At 48.4% G+C, this 21,165-nt stretch overlaps 1 protein-coding gene across 4 annotated transcripts in view; it reads left to right on the top strand.

The window, feature by feature from the left end:
* Positions 1-20,161, top strand: part of TACC2 (transforming acidic coiled-coil containing protein 2) — a 219,467-nt gene extending 199,306 nt beyond the window's left edge. For all 4 annotated transcript variants that reach the window (XM_032176099.2, XM_032176119.2, XM_032176105.2 and 1 more), the window contains 7 exons: positions 2,465-2,608; positions 3,030-3,106; positions 7,296-7,339; positions 14,275-14,435; positions 14,679-14,785; positions 15,172-15,292; positions 19,588-20,161. In XM_032176099.2, the coding sequence (XP_032031990.1) occupies positions 2,465-2,608; positions 3,030-3,106; positions 7,296-7,339; positions 14,275-14,435; positions 14,679-14,785; positions 15,172-15,292; positions 19,588-19,653 (720 nt within the window). In that variant the 3' untranslated portion in view covers positions 19,654-20,161. The remainder of the gene's footprint in view (positions 1-2,464; positions 2,609-3,029; positions 3,107-7,295; positions 7,340-14,274; positions 14,436-14,678; positions 14,786-15,171; positions 15,293-19,587) is intronic.
* The last annotated feature ends 1,004 nt before the right edge of the window (positions 20,162-21,165 follow it).

Raw genomic sequence — 21,165 nt, 5'->3', positions numbered from 1 at the left:
AACCTTGCGGCCCAGTCTCTGAGATTCTCTATTTTATTCATCTTCAGAAGGTCCACGCTGAGTTTGATGGTGACTGATGTTGTTTTCGTTTTGAAATTCTATTGCTCATTAAAAAAAACACACACACATTTGTTGACTTTAAAAGTGAACAGTTTTTGTTTTTCCTTTTAAAATCCTTTGCCTTTTTTTTTTTTTAAAGACAGAGTCTCACTCTGTCATCCAGGCTGGAGTGCAATGGCGCGATCTCAGCTCACTGCAACCTTCGCCTCCTGGGTTTCAAGCGATTCTCGTGCCTCAGCCTCCCCAGTAGCTGGGATTACAGGCATGCACCACCACGCCTGGCTAATTTTTGTATTTTTAGTAGAGACAGGGTTTTGCCATGTTGGCCAGGCTGGTCTTGAACTCCTGGCCTCAAGTGATCCACCTGCCTCAGCCTCCCAAAGTGTTTGGATTACAGGTGTGAGCCACTGCAACTGGCCCCCAATTTTTTTTTATTAAAATTTTTTATAGAGATGGGGTCTCACAGTGTTACCCAGGCTGTTCTCAAACTCCTGGCCTCAAGGGATCCTCCCACGTCAGCCTCCCAAAGTGCTGGGATTACAGGTGTGAGTGAGCCACGCACACGTTCCAGAATTTTTTTCAGAATTGTGTGTTTATGAACTTTCTCCATAGGACAAATATTGAGTCTCGATCTCTGTGTCATTTTTCAACTACTTCCTGAGAAGTTCCCCCATGACAAGCAGAACTGTGAAAACCATTTTCAAATAGTGGAGATGAACCCCTGCATGTGAGAGGCTCTGGCCCTGTGGTTTGGTGGTGCCCTTGCTTCTGGGAGGTCAGCCTGCCTCTGCTGACAGCTATTAATGTGTATTCCGGTCAAGCGTCCTTAAAACAGAGACTTCTTGAGGGCCTGAGCCTGCCCTGTTCTCACATCAGCGAGTCTCCGGGGTCTGCTTGAAGGGGACTGTGTACTTCCGTCTCTGGCCAGTGGATCATTTGGGTCCTGCTTCAGGGTCATCCCAAGTATACAAGGCCAGGCAGGGGCCATGAAACCCAGGCAACAGACGTTCTCTTCCAGGACAACTGAAACTATATAGTTTCACCTTGCATGTATACAGCTAACTAACTGGTCCTAACTCAGTCATCTCCGGTCCTATCCATTAAACTTCTTGAGTTTTGTAAGCTGTCTCCCTTCTAGGGTTCATTTTCCCTAATGCTGTCGTAGGGTAGGCATGCCTGTTCTTGTGGTGGAAGAGACAAATTCTGCACAGGTACCTTTAGGTCCTCCCACTTCCCAGTTACTGTTGGCTCTTTAATCTTACCTGCTGTCCTTGATAAGCCCTCATCATTCTTTCCCCACATCTCCCTCTCTCTATTACACTGTGGTGGCCTTTCACCATTCAATTTCTTCTCATAATTTCCCAAGGGAAGAAGCAGCCTACTCTGCCTGTTAGAGCACTCTAGTATTGATAACTAGGGTAGAGGTTCGCTGGGCAGCCATGACAGCGCCACGAGGTTAATGCATAGGACTGAGAGTGTGGTTGGTTTGATGTTTCTTTTGCAGTAGAAGTAGACTGACAACCTGGCTGTGCTGGTCGATGATGCCGCTAACACCGCATTTCAACTGTGTTGCAAATTGCCGAGCATTTTGTGCAAAGGGAAAAAGAATAACCACAGACTCCTCCTCACCTGTGGGAGGCTAGTATCTGTCCTCCACAAAAGGCTATAAAGCCTCAAACCGACATCAGTTGGGTGGGTTGGGGTGGTGGATCACGCCACTTGTTTAGGGTCTAATCAGCAAATGTGGATATTGTCATTGACCCAGTTTTTAATTTTCCCATTAACGTAACAGACTTCGTGGCAACAGAACTCCAACATAACTCTTACATCCAGAAACTCTACCTAGCCAAAGGTGATATTGGTTGACAACTACAGTAGGCTTTAAGCTTTGTGTGACTCACATCCTTTCAAACAGAGCTAAACAAATGCCCCCAAAATTGAAATGTAAACAGTCTTACAAAAGTGATCAAATCTGTGGTTATTCAAAACTAAGCAAGCGTAGACTAGAATTCAACATTATTCACCATTGAGATCTCATTTTGGAAGTGGAGGCTGCTGAATAGTGCCCTGGGTTCTCAGGTGCTGTGCCTAAGTGGCTCAGCGTGTGATAAATGGCAGAGATAAGCAGGTACCAGACATGCTGGACTCCAAGGCCTCTGAGCTGCAGGGGCCCCTGCCATTAGCCCCTTTGTCTGCCTGCCCAGGTGCAGAATGATAGATCTCCATCCATAGACTAGACTCGGCATTCCCCTGTTCATCAGTCTTTGCACTTTCTCATACTTTTGGTGTTCTTTGTTTCAAAACCATACAACTGGCCCATTCATGAGAGGGTGAGTGTGATCCTCTTTGCCATACGATTAATGCTAACTTTTTTTTTTTTTTTTAATTAAAAACCATTCCACAGAGAGAGGCTGCTCACCCAACAGACGTCTCCATCTCCAAAACAGCCTTGTACTCCCGCATCGGGACCGCCGAGGTGGAGAAACCTGCAGGCCTTCTGTTCCAGCAGCCCGACCTGGACTCTGCCCTCCAGATTGCCAGAGCAGAGGTATCGTGGCATGTGGTGCAATTACTCTCTTCCTGCCACTTATAAATACGTATGCTCGTGGTCCACAAAGCCAGAGTCTTTAGAGACGGACTTTGTCCTCTGAACGCTGCAGGCAAAGATGTGTGGCAAACCATGCGTTTTGATCTTCCTAGACACTACCGTGTAATGGGCCTTTTGGCCTTGTTGAATTTACAACAAAAAGCATGCCCCTTTCAGTTGCTCCCCAGTGGGCACTGTGAAAGTTGGTATCTGGCTGCTTTCTTTTTTATGCTCGGGGAAGTTCTCTGAATGTAATTATGGTTTGTTGTAGGAAGTTTTCATTCCACATTTATTCACCGTCTGCTTTTCTTGATCTATGAATTGCTCAGAGCTGAATTCAGTCATTTGGGGCTAACCTTTCTCTTCTTCTCCCTGAAACTAGATCATAACCAAGGAGAGAGAGGTCTCAGAATGGAAAGATAAATATGAAGAAAGCAGGCGGGAAGTGATGGAAATGAGGTCAGTTGGGGAGCTGGGCCTTCCTCTTGCCTGAGGGATGCTTACCTGTGGTTTAATAATGACTAGAGCTGGCGTGGTCCACAGAAGAGTGTCTTCTGTGGAAGTTCTCTCTTCTTTATTACACATCGTTCATATTTTTCTAAAAGTATTTTTACTCTATTACTATTACTAAAATAGCATGCACATGAATTAAAGAATACATTCAAATAAATGTATGTACAATGCAAAACAGATCTCCCCACTCAGCCTTCAGTTCCACAACTCGCAGGTGATTTATCTTCTGTTTCTGGTGGATCCTTCCAAGAATTTTCCATTTCTCATCACAAATGTAACAATGAGTGTAAACAGCCTGTTTTTTCTCCAAAATAAATGAGAGCTTGCAGTATACATTATTCTACACTCTTTTTAATTTTTTTTTTTTTGAAACAGAGTTTCGCTCTTGTTGCCCAGGCTGGAGTGCAGTGGCGCCATCTTGGCTCACTGCAACCTCCAACTCCGCCAGGTTCAAGTGATTCTCCTGCCTCAGCCACCCGAGTAACTGGGATTACAGGCGCCTGCCACCATGGCTGGCTAATTTTTTGTATTTTTAGTAGAGTCAGGGTTTCACCATGTTGGCCAGGCTGGTCTCAAACTCCTGACCTCAGGTGATCCACCCGCTTCGGCCTCCCAAAGTGCTGGGATTACAGGCATGAGTCACTGCACCTGGCCCACCACTCTTTTTAAATTTAATAGCATATCTTTGACATATTTTTTATTCCTCTCTGCCTCATTCTGTTTAACAGTTGCTTAATGGTCCGTTGTATGGATATAACATAATTAAACAGTCTCTGTAGACAAACATTTAGGATGTTTCCTGACTGTAGCTCAAATGATTTATTTTCATTTGTGGTATATTGTAATAGAAATATAGTCACCACGTATAGTGCACATAAGTACAATGGCCAATACTAGTTTTTTTGTGTGTGTGCTTTTTTGAGATGGAGTTTCCCTCTTGTTGCCCAGGCTGGAGTACGATGGTCCGATCTTGGCTCACTATAACCTCCGCCTCCCGGGTTCAAGCGATTCTCCTGCCTTGGCCTCCCAAGTAGCTGGGATTACAGGTGCCTGCCACCATGCCCGGCTAATTTTTTTTTGTATTTTTAGTAGAGACGGGGTTTTACCATGTTGGCCAGGCTGGTCTTGAACTCCTGACCTTAGGTGATCCGCCTGCCTTGGCCTCCCATAGTGCTGGGATTATATGTGTGAGCCATTGCACCCAGCCACGATACTAGTTTATTATCAAAATCAATTGCATTCCTGGCTACCATTTTAAGCAGAAAGCGAACTGTAGGTAATCATATCCCGTTTTCTAGGTCATGGTATCATCTTCCTGAAAATTCTCCTGTTCGTTCCTTCTTGCTGCTGATGGTTCCCCGTGACCACCTCTGGACATTGAGCCTAGTGTGCTATTTCACATTCAAATGAAAGCCCTGCATTTGCATTATTATTTTTTTTTTTTAGCAATATAAAAGATAAATATTCAGAACAAAACTTTTAACAATCAATTTTACATTCTGAGCCACAAGGAAATAGCAAAACATATAGCAAAGGAAAAGCAAACACTAAAAGAAAAGCAGTGTACTGTCTTTTCTACTTGATAACACTTAGTTGGCCCCATGACCTCTCGCTTGGCCTATCTCCCAAGTACATTTTAGAGTTAACAGCTCACTCATAATTTTGGGTTAAAATCCATCTTTCTCCTGAGAGTCAGGGGTCGCATTTGCATTATTTTTAAACCTCTTTGTTTTTTCTCTTATTTGGGGGTATGGGTGGCTCTAGTTTTTTTTACATGCACTGAAAATGAGGCACGGCACCCGGGAAGGCTGGAAGTTCTGTCTCTGATTTCTTTTGCCTCCTGGGAGCTTTGCCTTCTTGGTGCCTGGGGAGTGCTTATTCGTGGCTTGAGAAGTCGTACCACTGGGGGGCCCTCAGGAGGTGCCATTTACTAGCTGATGTGGTAGGATTTCAAGATGTCACCAGCTGGTGCAGATGTGCCGGCATTTGGTAGCCCGAATGTCAGCCCATCAGCCTCTGGAGCTAGACGAGGTGAAAACCAGGCTCTGCTTCCCAGCCACTCCGGGGCATCTTACTTAACTCTGCCTCACTTTGCTTATTAACTTGAAAATGGGGGTAAATAACAGTGCCTTAACAGAGTAGAGCAGAAGGATTATGAACAAAGGCTGCAGAGTCTGATACTTGGATTCACATCTGGGCTCTGCCACTTGGCAGCCCTGGGATCCTGGAAGAGTTTCTGAATCACTCTTACTCCACCCTAGTGTCTTCATCAGTAATGCTGGGAGCAGTGAGAGCACTGCCTCTTAGGGTCATTGTGAGGGTAAAGTGAAAAACAGCACAGCTAAGGTATTTTCAGGTCCTTTGTCTCTTCATGCTTCCAAAAGGACACATCCCTTACCTCCTTGTGTCCTCAGCAGTGATGAGTTTAGACAGGGCAGCCTCAAAGATCTATCAATGCTTGGTGATTCTGAGATGCAAGGAGGTGTTGTTTAATGACAGAAAACACAGAAGTGCTTCTGTGTAGGATTTGGAACGAACCCTCGGGGGCTCATCTTGTGGTTGCCTTTCTTGTGAGTCCATTCTGGGATGAGACACTGACCTTGGGACCAAGGTCGAGCAGCCAAGGACAGGCACCCAGCATTAGACTTTGCAGAATGCATTCTACCTGCATTATTCCTTTTACCCTTACTGAATTTCCCATACAGCCCTGAAAGGTGGGGTCTAGGAACATCGTTACTCTACCAAGGAGTAAGCAGAGCGCCCACAGCTTCAATGAATGTCGTGCTCAGGGTCACACAGCTGGGAGGGGCAAGCTCAGCGGGAGCCCAGGTCTCCTGATCGGGGTGGGGGTCTCTATGGTCTTCTGTCATTAGGGTCCTGGATCTTCATCAGTTATCTGCTTTTGGTTCTCTTGTGGGGAATAATTATTGGATAATGTAGGTGAACCCCTGATTCTTTTTGAGAAGTTTCTTCCAGCAGATTGGCTTTGGAGGAAGGACATCTTCACACGTCAGTCCTTCCATTTGGGGACAGCTGGGAGGCAGTATGACAAACGGGATCTTAGTGCTTTTGTGTAGCCACTGTTTATTGAGGCTTCCCAAGAAGTTTACTCTGGGCCAGTAGGAGATGAGATTTGTGTTCAATGATGCCAGATGCATGAGATGCTTTGGAAGAAGATGCAGATAGAAGGTGATAGGGTTCCAAGGAGAAATCAAGGAAGGCTTCTTGAAAGAGACAGCATTTGAATTGGACCTTGAGAAACAGACTGTGAGGGGTAGAAATAGAGAGAAAGTGAATAACATGGGCAGAGGCATGGGGATGAGAAGGCCGAGAGCAAACAAGAAATCATTGGTTCTCATTGAGCCACTGTGTTCATAACATGGTGTGGAAGGAGGTAAGATAGATGAGGGAGGTTGGGCCCAGGTTGCAAAGACCTTAGTTGTTGGGCTGGAGGTTTGGCTTTATTTTTAATTTTTAAATTTTTTTAGAGATGGAATCTCGCTCTGTTGCCCACGCTGGAGTGCAGTGGCGCAATCCTAGCTCACTGCAGCCTCAGACTCCTGGGCTCAAGTGATCTTCCCATATTAGTCCCTCAACTAGCTAGGACCACAGACGCAGACCACCACACCTGGTTAATTTTGTATTTTTTGTAGGGACGGTGTTTGACCATGTTGCCCAGGCTGGTCTCGAACTCTTGGACTCAGGCAAACCTTCTGCCTTAGCCTCTTGAGTAGCTAGGACTACAGGTGCACACCACCATGCCTCATTTTTTTTTTTTTTCATTTTTGTGTAGGCAGGATCTGGCTCTGTTGCCCAAGGTGGTCTCAAAATCCTAGCCTTAAGTAATCCACCTGCCTCAGCCTTCTCAGTACCTGGGACTACAGGCATGCACCACTCTGCCTGGTTTGATTTTTTTCTTAGTGGGCAGTGAGGAGTGTTGAAGGCTTTGCACAAGGGAGTGGCATATTTAGAGTCATGCACCAGGAAAATGAGCATGCAGGGGGAGGACTGACGTTGAAGGTGACCCTGGAAGTCGGGGCCCTGCTGGACATGGGTCAGGCTGTGGCATGCAGCTGTGTGAGATGGAAAACCATTTTGTTGTCATGACTCCAACGTGTCTTTACTTCTCTTATAGGAAAATAGTGGCCGAGTATGAGAAGACCATCGCTCAGATGATAGGTAGGTGTCCTGACCTGCGGGGGCTCAGGTCTGCCCTGATGTTTTGAACTATGAGGAGGCCTTGGAAGATAGGAGGCTCAGAATGGGTTTCTGGTAGAGCGTGAAGCCTTTCAGGGAGGGACCAGAGCATTCCAGAAAATATGGCTTTGCCCCAGGACAGAGAGCCTGGGGCTTCTTGGTAACGCCCCCCTGAACTGTGCCATAGCATTATTCACACCCATGGGAAGCCATGGCAGTCACCTGCCAGCCACCATCTGACTCAGCCAAGGATCTCTACCTCATGGGGAAAGAGATTCCTTTTGATTGGGATATTTGGGGGATTTTTTTCTTTCTGCTTGTGGGAGATAATAGGAATCCGATCCCTAGACCCTAACTTAGTTTAGACTCAAATGACACCTCAGCCTTTCCACAAGGACCCAAGGACAAGGACGGTGGACCATGGCGTGATTGTCTGCCCCCTTCCTCCCGTGACCATGGCAGGCCCTGTTGATTGACCCCAGCACTGTTTCTCACTGAGATTGGACACTCCCTCAGAATCCTTCTTAACACAGCGTCCCTGGCAGCCAGTACTGACAAATTTGCTTTGGCCCACAATAAAAGAAGGCCTCAAGTTATAAGCTACACATGCCTGGGCCTTTTTTTCTTTCCTTTTCTTTCTTTTTTTTTAATAACGAGAAAAGATCTTGCAGAAGTTCTCAGCCCAAGTTTTTACGCTAATGGTCACTATTCAGAAATCATATTATGGGCCGGGTGTGGTGGCTCACGCTTGTAATCCCAGCACTTTGGGAGGCCGAGGCGGGCAGATCACGAGGTCAGGAGATTGAAACCACGGTGAAACCCCGTCTCTACTAAAAATACAAAAAAATTAGCTGGGCGTGGTGGCGGGCGCCTGTAGTCCCAGCTACTCGGAGAGGCTGAGGCAGGAGAATGGCGTGAACCCGGGAGGCGGAGCTTGCAGTGAGCCGAGATCACGCCACTGCACTCCAGCCTGGGCGACAGAGCGAGACTCCGTCTCAAAAAAAAAAAAAAAAGAAATCATATTATGACTGGGGGCTTAGGTTTATGATAATCCATTTTTTGTTTGTTTTGGGAAGGGGTCTTGCTACGTTGCCCAGGCTGGTCTCAAACTTCTGGGGTTCAGCGATCCTTCTGCCTTGGTCGCCCAATGTGCTGGGATTACAAGGTGTGAGCTACCATGCCCAGCCCATGATAACCAGTTTTGTTGTTGTTGTTGTTGTTGTTGTTTGAGACAGAGTCTCGTTCTGTCACCCAGGCTGGAGTGCAATGGCATGATCTGGGCTCACTGCAACCTCCACCCCCCAGGTTCAAGCAATTCTCCTGCCTCAGCCTCCCGAGTAGCTGGGATTATAGGCATCTGCCATCATGCCCGGCTAATTTTTGTATTTTTAGTAAAGACAGGGTTTCACCATTTTGGCCAGGCTGGTGTTGAACTCCTGACCTTAAGTGATCCACCTGCCTCGGCCTCCCAAGGTGCTGGGATTGCAGGCATGAGCCACCGCACCTGGCCCGATAACCAGTTTTTTTTCTTCTAAGGATATACGGAATAAAAACTCCAGGTCACTGCAGACCACACTTTATGTGTCCAAGTTTGACACTGTGCTGGCACGTGGCCCCCACCCCCAAACATATGGATGTATGGTCACATCACACCTCTAGCTTGTCCCAAGATAAATATAATAGTAGCCTCAGGAATGGTGAAGAGGCCAACAATTGAGTGCTTTCCCTTCAAAGGAGCTTTAATTTTGATTTATTGTAACAAAGTTCATTTCACCCAGAAAAGAAGCCCATTCATGTTTAGCCTCATGGTGCACACTTTCTATCAAGTGAAACTTCTTTATTAAATTGGCATAAGAATTTATGAACACATATGGATAAGATAAAAAAAACTCTTGGAGTTGAAAATGCTGGCAAAAATGGTCAGGCTAAGGGATTGATGTCTTCCTTATGCGGTGTTTGGCAAGCAGAACACAACTTTTTGGCCCCCTGGAGTCTTGGGATTTGAGAACATCACTCAGGCCCTCCATGGCTCATCTGGAAACATCCTGCTCCATCTCAGAGCCATACACTTTTATTTTTGCCCTTGGTGATGACATTTTGGTAAATGTTGAAATGTGGGGGAAAGGGTGTGAGCTTTTGCTCCTGAGAGAAGGCTACCCAAGCCATCTTTTATTGCTCAGCTGGTGAAGTTGATATAAACAGACATTCCCTCTTGAAAATTAAAAGTGGAGAATTTCTCTCATTGGCATAAATGTCCTGTCCTTGTCATGACAGAAAGATTACTCCCACGGTTTCCTCAAAGAATATCTGCGGGTGACAGCAGTGAGGACCTTTTCAATCCTAGGCAGCGTGAGTTCCCTCCAAGCCCTGGAGAGAATGCCACCTGCCTTCCTCTCACCCTGGCTCCAGGGATTAGGGCCACACATCACCCCCCGTCCCCACCCCTGCTCCCAGACCTGATGTGTTTGGCCTGAGGGGCCCTCTCTTCAAGAGCTGTACACACAATCCCTTAGAACATTTTCCTGTCCTTGGGGTACTCTCTGGGTGGCCCCTGAGACCCCTCCGGTGTCCCTGGCTGGGGGCAGCATTGCCACGCACAGGGGCATCTCACTGTGTGTCCGTTCCCCGACCCCATCCTCATTCACCCGTTGACCGTCCTCTTTGTCATTCCAAGGCTTTTTTCATCAGAAAGGTGACAGGCCTGTGGTTGTCATTTCTTCAGCCACTGTTGCAGGTCACCGACTAAGGTCACCATAGATGTCAAGGTCCTTGTGTCCTTGTGGAAGACAGCAGGGGGCTGAGGCATGGCCGGGACTCACTGTGGCTATGGGCAGGACGTGCCTTCTTTCTGGCACGGTTCAGGTCAGGGTCTCTCCGTGCTTGGCAACGTGCCCAGGAGGCCCACCTGGGTTCCATGCTTTTCTTTCCATTTTCACTCACTTAACCAGAATCCCTTGTGAAAGAGGAGACTCAGGCCCAGAGAGATTGGCAGTTCAGGACCACCGTGACTGTAGTCGTATTTTGAAGTCAAACCAGCTCCAGCCCACATGTGCTAGCTCTTCCTGGCTCTGCTCCATTCAACTTTCACAGATGCTCCACGCCAGTGTGACATCAGTCCTGCCATTGTTATTCATTCGCATCAAATGTTACCGGAGAGGATATCTCTTGTTAAGCTCCAATAGTGACTATTTAGAATTCAGAACAAAAAGAGACTTCTGTGCTTTCTGCCTTCCAGGTTGTTGCAATTGATTTTTTTCTGCTTTTCTAACAACTGCCCTGATTATCTGTTTTGCTTCCATTTTCTGTTGCTTCTTGCCCTTTGCTTGCAAAACAAACAGGCAAGCCTGGTAAGTAAACGCTTTTCCCCCTAATTTGACACCTGCCCATTGCAACCCTTTGTTTGTTTGTTTTTCTATTTTTGTTATTTTCGCTTTGTGTATTGCTGCAGTTCCCCCACATGATTTCATGATGTTTTGCCTGAAAAAGCCAGAAAAGTCTTCAGGAGCATTGTTTTGTTGTTGAGTGTAGGGCGTCTTTCTCCTGATTGGAGGAAACTAACTGCGTTTGTCATGTACAAAAGGATTTGTGAGGCATTCTTGCCTCCCCCGTCTCCTGGGAATGGGGTAATTCTATTTTTAAAAAGGGTTAGGTTGAGAGGAAAGGAAACCTGAGGCAGGCAAAGTCTTGGATCCAGGAAATCAGATGGAGGAAATCAGATGGAGGAAATCAGATCCAGGTAAACAGCTCCTTTACCAAGTCAGGTGAAACATACACATGGGCTCGGATCAGCCCAGAATATACACCATACAGCATGCTGGGAACTAAGGAAGCAGCCAGAATTCCAAGAATAAAAACAAGCATTTGATTATTAGAGACATGTTGAAAGGCCCTTTCTTTTAGGAGTGTGGGTGTAGCAAGCAGGTTGCTGGCGATTCTTATCTCTGTCTATGTTAAAAAGCTCCCTCTTCGCAAGCCACTGTGACACTGTTGCTCTGATTCCAGGGGTTACAGAGTTTATTATGGACAATGAGGCTCTTAATAATGGGTTACCAATACAGGACTCTTCCTCCTTCTTGAGGGCTTTATATACAGTTTCTCATTTAATCTCCTGCAAATGCCAGGAGATATAAATACTCTTTTTCCCTATTTTAGACAAGGAGGCTGAGACTCAGAGAGTTTAAAACCCTGCTCAAGGTCACTCATACGGGGAGTGTTAGAGTGAGGGCTCAAACCCAGGCAGTCAGACTGCAGAGGCTCCTAGCCACTGGCCTGGGCAGCTCTGGACTGCTGGTAGTGAGCGCTCTAGGAGTCCCACGATTGCAGAGGCAGGTGGGAAGGACATTTGGCATCTTAAGGGCCAGTGCTTCTCCAAGCAGGGTCCCTGCCCCAGCAGCATCTGCGTCACTGGGGAACTTGTGACCTGTGCACATTCTCTGCCCCACCCCAGACCTCCTAATCTCACCCCATGGGGTGGGTGCATAGCAGCCTGCGTGTGAACAAGCCCTTCGGCTGAATAAATCCACACTCACATGGGAGAGTTTTTGGAAATGCGGCGCTGGGACCCTAAGAGGTCAGAACTTTAGAGCAAGCTTATGTCAGGACCGGAGCTGAAACCGAGGAAATGAGCCCACCACACCACACGGTCACAGTGTGCCTCGTTCTGGGGTATGGCAAGATGCACATCTGTCCGGAACCTAAGGGAAAAGAACTCACACAACAAAATCTCCCTGCTGCTAAGGGAGCTGTATCCTCCGAGGTCTGTCATCACAAGGGGCCCGTGTAGAGACGTGGTTACGATCACGGCTTCAGGCTTGGGTTTGGGCTCTGCCATTTTCTCAGTGAACAGCGACTTAGCTTCTCAAACCCTCTGTTTCGCCTTCTGTAAAATGAGGTTAAGAAAAGCTGCCCGGGTGGTTGTGATGCTCTAAGTTGTTCACTTGTCGCGTGGACGTGTATCAAGACATCCTGTATGCCCGGCACTGTCCTAGGCCCTGGGGCAGAGCAAGTGGATAAAACAGACTCTGGTGCCTGCCCTCACAGAGCATGCATTCATCAGAGAGGTGAGCCGCTGATACACCAGCATAGGCACGCACGCACACACGTGCACACATGCGTGCACACATCTGATATAATGATAAGGGGTGGCTGCTGCTGCAAAGAGGAAAATAAAGGACTCTAGAGGAAGAGGAGCCATTTCCAGTACCTCTGGGGAGGTGACATGGGATCAGAGCCCTGAGCTAATGTTGGGGAGCCCTGGAAGCCCTGGGGCGGGACCCCCTGGGGCATTGGAGGCCTTCGTGGCTGGAGCGGAGAGGCCAGGGAGGGTAGAGGGCAGAGCATGCGGGCAAGGATTTGGGTGTTATTTCCATTTCAGAGGGAGGTCACTGGGGGGAGCTCTGAGCAGGAGTGAGGTGGCCTGGTTTGCGCATTAGGAAGCTCGGTCTGGCTGCTGAGTGCTGGCTTAGGGACAGTCAACACCTAGAGCAGTCAGCAGGGTGCCCGCCGCATGGAAGGGTCCAGTCAGCGCTGGCTCCTGCTGTTCTGTTATTTCCAGATGTGATCTGTCTGTGGCAGCCAGCCCTCGGAGTCATTCAAGGTGGCAGGCAGCCCCCTCCCCAGTGACGAGGGCCTGGCAGAAAGACAGGTCTGCTGAGCTCCTTCCCCAGAAGCTCTGAGTGGCCGCTTCTCCCTTCCCCAGTCTGCTGTCACCAAGAGAGCAAATGGTTCCTCACCCACCTGGGCCGGGGATGGATCCGCACAGAGGACAGAGGGGTGTTTTGTGTAGAGTAGTCAGAGAAGGCCTTTCCCGTAAGTGTAGAAATGATCTTCTAAGCAGCCGTAAGAAAGATCAAAGTCATGTCCTTGGTACCAGCATGGATGCAGCTGGAGGCCATTGTCCTCAGGGAATTAATGCAGAAACAGGGTGCCAAACACTGAGCATTCTCATTGGTAAGAGGGAGCTACACATTGGGTACACACGGACACAAAGATGGGAACAGAAGACACTGGGGAGTTCACAGCGGGGGTAGAAGGAAGGGACACAAGGGTTGAAAAACTGCCTTTCAGGTACTATGCTCAGTCCCTGGGTGACAGGCTCATTAGAAGCCTATACCCCAGCATTAGTCACACAGTATGGCCATGTAACCAACCCACACATGTGCCCCAAATCTAAAAATAGATATTTTCTAGATATTTGGGGCAGATTATTAGCTTGGGGTGGCCAAGGGCCAGAGAGGTAGGGGCAGAGGACAATGGTTCCTCTCACCAGGATCAGCCACTGGGAACTGAGCCAGCACTGAATTATATTGTACATCACTGAGAAACTAACCTTGACGGAAATAGCTCCATGTTTCTTGGAGTTATGACACTTGCTCTATCGAAGACGCTATCTGTGCCTGTGTGAATGGAATTTCAGAGGCGATGGTTTTCTGGGCTCTGGGTTTCCAGATGTGTTAAGGATCTCCAAAGACCTCCTCTGTGTCCTGATACGTAGGAGAGCCCACCCCTCACAGCCCAGACATCACACCCTTTAATCGTCCCAACACAAAATTCACTAGCGATGTCTTCTTTTTTACTTTACGGATCTGTCTGCTTGCTGTCAACAACCACATAGAATCACCAGGAACACCAATATAGGCCTGTGAAGGGGCTGCACTGATCAGGTTAAGGAATAGTAATGGCTCATTCCTACCTCACGCGAGGCTGCACAGGCCCGGGTCTGGGAAGCCAGGGCTCTGGTTTTTGTTCTGTTAGAGACAGTCTGGGAGGGCTCTGGGGTGTGGGTTCATCCCAAGGAAAAACTGGGGTTTGAGATGCCCCCACTGGTGTGGCTGAGTTGCATGAGGCCTCGGCTGGCCCCAGAGACCCAGTTTGGACTTTCTGGGCTCCATCGTTTGGCTCCTGGTCTCTCCTGCCAGAGGACGAACAGAGAGAGAAGTCGGTCTCCCACCAGACGGTGCAGCAGCTGGTTCTGGAGAAGGAGCAAGCCCTGGCCGACCTGAACTCCGTGGAGAAGTCTCTGGCCGACCTCTTCAGGAGATACGAGAAGATGAAGGAGGTCCTAGAAGGCTTCCGCAAGGTGGGGCTGAGTTTGGGGGCCACGGAGGAGGAGGATCTGGTTGGGAGAGATTGTGGGAGCACTGGGAGCGGGTAGGATTCCGGAAGTCAGTCTTGAGCCACCTGCAAGGAGGGGGTCCATGCAGGCTGGGGAGGCAGACTTGGCCCCCTGGGGTTACACCCGCATCCGAGAGTTCCTGGGGTTCCCACCACTGCTGGGCATTTGTTCTCGGCTTGACGCCTGTTCTCTGCCCCGCTGTGTCAGAATGAAGAGGTGCTGAAGAGATGTGCGCAGGAGTACCTGTCCCGGGTGAAGAAGGAGGAGCAGAGATACCAGGCCCTGAAGGTGCACGCGGAGGAGAAACTAGACAGGTAACATTAGCCACTGGGGGTGGCTCCCAGGGGCCTCCTAGCAGCCCTTACCCAGGCAGGCTGGGACCTCTGGCAGCGCCTGTGACATTGGCTTGGAAAGGGAATCATCCAAGTGTGTGTTTGGATAAGACTCATGAGAAGGCACACACAATTAGCATCATTTAATCAGTGGAGGATTCCTGTTGCAATGTCCAGGGTGCCCCGGCACCTTGGCCTCATGGCAGTGGAATTGGGTTTGGTGTTCTCATGGGCTCCTGTGCTCCAGCTCCAGTTGGTGGCAGCTGGGGCCAGACCAGGCCACTCTCCCTGCCTGGACCTGGGAAGCAGGAGGTGTCTCTAGTGATCCACAAAAAAGAGTGATAATTCTGAGCTCCCTGTCTCCGCAGGGCCAATGCTGAGATCGCTCAGGTTCGAGGCAAGGCCCAGCAGGAGCAAGCCGCCCACCAGGCCAGCCTGCGGAAGGAGCAGCTGCGAGTGGACGCCCTGGAAAGGACGCTGGAGCAGAAGGTAACGGGAGAGGTGTGGCCTCCAGGTGGGCCGGGCTGCTGCTCCCTGTGCTGGGAGATAGACAGGCTGGGCTTTCCTGGCCACTGCTGCTCCTGAAGATGAGCTCACACTTCATGAGCATACCCTTGGCTCCTTCTAGAAGTTCAATTTCATGCCAGCCCTAAGACCAGCTTCCTTTCCACCGTTCCTGGAATTGGAGCCTGCATGTGTGTTTATTGCCATTTTCATTCCTTTTCAACATTCGTTTATTTGTTGGCTATTTATTAAGCGCCTACAATGTGTTAGGTGTAGCCCTTGAACCGATGCATCCGGCATGCTTACTGGTGAGTGGATGGGGTGTCCAGCAGGCCCTGGCAGCGGCGGCCAGCTGATGCAGGACATGGGCAGTGTCAGGGCTGGAAGGGCGCCCAGGTGGCCTCTAGTTCCAGGGACAGGGGTGATCTTCCTGAGGACACCGAGCTTGTGCCCAGGTTTCCTGCTTTTGGATCTGGCACCCCTCCATCCACTGTGAGCACTGTCTCCCTGGGTGTCCAGATAAGAAGCTCCCTCAGCCCAGGAGGGCCCTCTGAGCGTTGGGCTGTTGCGACTGCGTGTGTAAGTGAGGGCCAGCCTCCCTCCTTGGATATGTTTCTCAAGGAGAGGATCTCCAGATGTGCAGCCTCCTTCCAGTCAATTTCCTGAGCCTTGGGGTTCCCTTGTGTAGTCATCCACGAGCCCAGCAGCCTGGGTTAGCAGCACGATTTATGCATCTTGGGCCTTGATGGGCAGTGATGGGGCATCCTTTGTTGGCATCAGGAATCCATGTGCCTCCCAAGTGGCCTCTACTACCCCAGGAGCGCCCAGCCAGCCCCAGGGGATTGGCTGTCCTCCTTTGCCCACTGTGGTTGGTGGTCTCGAGGGGCATTTGGGCCAAGCAGTGGTGATCTCTGCCCTGGGCAGGTGCCAGTACTCACTCCATCTAAGTGATGTTGGGGAAAGAGCCCTGGGGAGCAAGAAATGGGGCTCCTGTCCCCACCGCACCATCTGTCATAGCCCTGGGCAAGCCTTGCACCCCACCTCAGTGTCTAGGTTCCCTCTAGCCCTGAAAATTAGAAGTGTGTATCACTGGGCAGATGGATCTCCCTGAGGTCCATATCTGATACTCACCCAGTCTCCACTAGGTCCTGTGCCCTATAGGATGTTCCTGGTTATCCAGAATTTATCCGTGTTACAGATCATTCTTTTCATTCTTTTTTTTTTTTTTTTTTTTTTTTCTGAGGCAGAGTCTTATTCTGTTGCCCAGGCTGGGGTGCAGTGGTGCAGTCATGGCTCACTGCAGCCTCAACCACCTGGGCCCAAGTGATCCTCCTGCCTCAGCCTCCTGAGTAGCTGAGACCACAGGCATGTGCCCCCTACCAGGCTAATTTTTTTAATTTTTGTTTTCATAGAGATGGGGTCTCACTTTGTTGCCCAGGCTGGTCTTAAACTTCTGGGCTCAAGCAGTCCCCTGTCTCGGCCTCCCAAAGTGCTGGGATTATAGGTGTGATATTAATTTAATTCTTTACCTTTCTTCTTAGGATGAAAAAGACAGATGGCTACTGGACAGTCTAATATCAAAATTGCATTAGAAAATAGTCTGGAATATGCATATGTTCAACTACCTCTGTTTTGTAGGCTCTGATGATTGTTCTTAGCAGTATCCTCAGAACGAGAGATGTGGTCACAACTGTCAAGTGCAAGCTTTTGCTCACTCACCCAGTATTTATTGAGCATCATTATGGTTTTAGTGTTGAGTGTGCATTTTTTATTCCTTGTATCTTGATAATCTATGTGTGGCATATTTGGTGACTTGAAAAATGGAATGTTTCATTAAAATAAAGATCATATTAGAAGCCAGGAATGTTGGCATGTGCCTGTGGTCCCAGCTACTCGGGAGGCTGAGGTGGGAGGACTGCTGGAGCCCAGAAGTTCGAGGCTGCAGTGTGCTGTGATTGTGCCTGTAAGTAGCCAGCTGCATTGCAGCCTGGGCAACAGAGCAAGACCCCGTCTCTAAAATAAAGAAATAAAAACCATACCTCACAGTCATTTTGGCTATTGTAGCAGTTGAACATACAATGTTTCTTGGTGAGAAATGTAGCAATGTGTGTGTGTTGAAGATGGTTCCCCTGTTTCCATCAGGTTTTGATGGTGTTTAAATTGCATTATCTTAAACTGAACTTCCAGAGGAATGAACGAATCACACGGGTTCTTCCCTGAAAGACCTAAGTGATATCTAGGGGACAGTCCCATCTTAAAGAGATTCAGAAACATGATTCACCCAGACCATTCTGGTATGGAGGCGCTGGGCATTTCAGCCAGTCGACACTTTGTAAAGGCTTTTGCTTCACGAGCTGAGCTTTATGATGAGGCAGTTTGCTTAGTGGTGGCTGATGATGCCGAGAGAGCTGGGAACACCTCCAGGAATCACTTTCTAACGGGTCTGCTGATGCCTCTTAGCCATCAGTCACTGTACATGATGTTGTTTAACAGTTACAATGGCAAAGCCATATAGGAGCTGGGTCAACCTGAATTTGTGTTCCAGGCTTGCCACATCTGACTGGCTGTGTGACCTTATACACAACCCTTAACTTCTCTGAGCCTCCATTTCCTCACTGAAAAATGAGGATAATACTGGCTTCCTTGAAGGCACTATTGAGGGAACCAGGGGAGGCCAGAGTGCCTGGGATGTCTTTAGCATGGTGATCAGCACACGGTGAGCACTCCAATAAGATGGAAGATCACCGTTAACAGCCTCAGATAGTGGCAATGAGAGTATTTTTTTTTTTTTTTCTTTTTTGAGATGAAGTCTGTCTCTGTTGCCCAGGCTGGAGTGCAGTGGCACAATCTCGGCTCACTGCAACCTCCGCCTCCCAGGTTCAAGCGATTCTCCTGCCTCAGCTTCCCTAGTAGCTGGGATTACAGGTGTGTGCCACGACGCCCAGCTAATTTTTTTTGTATTTTTAGTAGTGACAGGGTTTCACCAGGTTTCACTCCTGACCTCAGGTGATCCACCCGCCTCGGCCTCCCAAAGTGCTGGGATTGCAGGCGTGAGCCACTGCGCCCGGCCAATAATAGTAATTTTAAGATTAGTGGTCAGCGCTGCACCCCAGTCAGAGCTCCATCGTCCAGCTGGCATTTAAGCGCCTCTCTTGAGTTGTTGACCTCAGATGCAAATTCGAGCCAGAAGGTGGGCCAGGGTTCTGTTCGAGGCCAGCTTCTGCCACAGCAGGGACTGCTGCTGGGAAGGACTGGAACTTCCCCTCCACTGAGGAGAGCCGCTTCCTCCCCAGCACTGACACAATGATGAGTGACACCAGGAGTTCTAACCTAGAAACAGAGGGCACGTGGCTCTGGGCTGGAACATGTCTCAGGAGTTCCGAGGTTTTCAGGGAAGGGCTCTGCACAGCCTCACGGCCAGGCTTTTGGTGAAGAGTCACCTTCCATGGGAATCTCAAGGAAAAGCTGGCTGCAAAACATCCCCAGTATGCTGGAGGGATCCAGCCCCTTTGGAGAAGCCCATTGGAGATTGGTTGTGCTGTTGATCTTGATCAGCATCAGAGCCAGCATGTAACCTATCTGAAAGCAAAGCCATGCCGTCCATGATGGAGGGATCGTCCCGCTGGATCCCCTCACTTTCTGAGAAGATGGACAGTGTAGGATCATCTGTGCTAGACAAACCTGTGGTTGGTTCCCCCTGATTAGACAGGCAAGGTGTGGTGGGAGAATCACCTTAAAGCCAGCTTGCGTCTGCCCCCCACCCCTCGTCACGACCCTGTAGCCACAGCACCACCTATTCGGCATGCCTCTGAGCAATGCCAGTGATCTCATTCACATAGAACTGCGTAACCCTCATGCTACGTCTCAAAAAAGCCACCGAGGGATTTACCCCAGACCCTGCTCACCTCAGATCACATCCTTCCCAGGCAAATAAAGGGAAAGGAACCAGACTAGTTAGTCCTTCACTCTGTGCTGGTCACTGCCAGGAAACTACATTTATCACCTCATTTACTTCTCAGAAAGAAACACGTTATCACCTATGTTCTAGAGATAAGGACACCAAGGCTCAGAGAGGTTGCGTAACTTGTGGAAGATCACACAGCTACAGCTGGGATGTATACTCAGATTGTTTGGCTCCAAGTCATTTGTCTCACTGCTTTGGATAACTTCAGTGGGGACCAAGGGGCCTGGTGGTCCCCCATCTCCCAGAAAAGCCCCATGAGCATTCTAATTGGCCAGATTTCAAACATCAGCAACTTCTTTCTTGTCTTCATTTGCAGAATAAAGAAATAGAAGAACTCACCAAGATTTGTGATGAACTGATTGCCAAAATGGGGAAAAGCTAACTTTGAACCGAATGTTTTGGACTTAACTGTTGCGTGCAATATGACCGTCGGCACACTGCTGTTCCTCCAGTTCCATGGACAGGTTCTGTTTTCAGTTTTTCGTATGCACTACTGTATTTCCTTTCTAAATAAAATTGATTTGATTGTATGCAGTACTAAGGAGACTATCAGAATTTCTTGCTATTGGTTTGCATTTTCCTAGTATAATTCATAGCAAGTTGACCTCAGAGTTCCTGTATCAGGGAGATTGTCTGATTCTCTAATAAAAGACACATTGCTGACCTTGGCCTTGCCCTTTATACACAAGTTCCCAGGGTGAGCAGCTTTTGGATTTAATATGAACATGTACAGCGTGCATAGGGACTCTTGCCTTAAGGAGTGTAAACTTGATCTGCATTTGCTGATTTGTTTTTAAAAAAACAAGAAATGCATGTTTCGAATAAAATTCTCTATTGTAAATAAATTTTTTTCTTTGGATCTTGGCAATAAGTGTGGCTCGAATTTATTTTCTGAGAAGGGTTGAGTCTTTTCTCACCTTTGTCAAATACCAGATTTGGCTTTGTGCTCTTCTCTGTCTGGGCTCATTTCTTTGTCCATAGACTTAAATAATATTTCCTTTGTTATCGTGGCTGCATTTGTAGGATGAAGCTAATGAGAAATACTGACTTGCTACTTAAATAATTAAGTGAATGCACTGGATTAGCTGAGATTTGGTTTTTACAAAGTCTCTTTGACTTTAGGAAGCAAATCTATTTCCTTTTATTGAGTCAAGGAAGTAACAGACTGCCACTCTTTCTGTTCAATCCTTTAGTGTTTGAAGGTCAACCCTGAAACCCCCATTCCCCTCTAAAGAAAGGATTGGGAAAGGGTGCGCAATTGCCAATGGGCGGCAGGTAATTAAGGCACTTTGGAGATTAAACTAGCAGTGTGCCTGGCCTGAGATCGCTTCATTGCTGCCGACTTGCTCAGGGCTCCCAGGTTGAAGGGTGGGTGGATGAGGGGAGTTAGGGGGGTGGAAAGGTGTGATCATTTCCCAGAACTGCCATTAACAAATCACGGCAAACATCTGCAGTTTCAAACAGCAAAATTTATTCTCAGTTCTGGAAGGCAGAATCCAAAATCAAAGTATCAGTGGGGTTAGTTCCCCCAAGAGGCTCTGTGGGAGTCCGTCCCATGCCTCTTCCAGCAACTGGTGGCTGCTGGCTCTCCTTGGCGTCCCTTGGCGTGTAGCCTCAGCACCCCAATCTCTGCCTCTGTCTTCACGTGACCTTCTTGTTGCGTTTGAGATTTCCCTCCTTTCTTATAAGAACACCAGCATTGGATTTAGGCCATCCCCAATCAAGGATGATCTCAGCTCAAGATCCTCAGTTACATCTGCAAAGACCCTGTTTCCAAATAAGTTTGCATTCACAGGTAGGAGGGATTAGGATGTAGACATATCTTTTTGGGTACACGTGTGTGTCAGTGGGATGTGTGGTATGGGCTGTAAACTTGGAAGGCAGATGAGAGCCC

The sequence above is a fragment of the Hylobates moloch genome, unplaced genomic scaffold, assembly GCF_009828535.3.
Source record: "Hylobates moloch isolate HMO894 unplaced genomic scaffold, HMol_V3 SCAFFOLD_3, whole genome shotgun sequence".
Lineage (NCBI taxonomy): Eukaryota > Metazoa > Chordata > Mammalia > Primates > Hylobatidae > Hylobates > Hylobates moloch.
The sequence above is the reverse complement of the archived record's forward strand: the minus strand, read 5'-3'. Positions and strand labels throughout refer to the sequence as shown.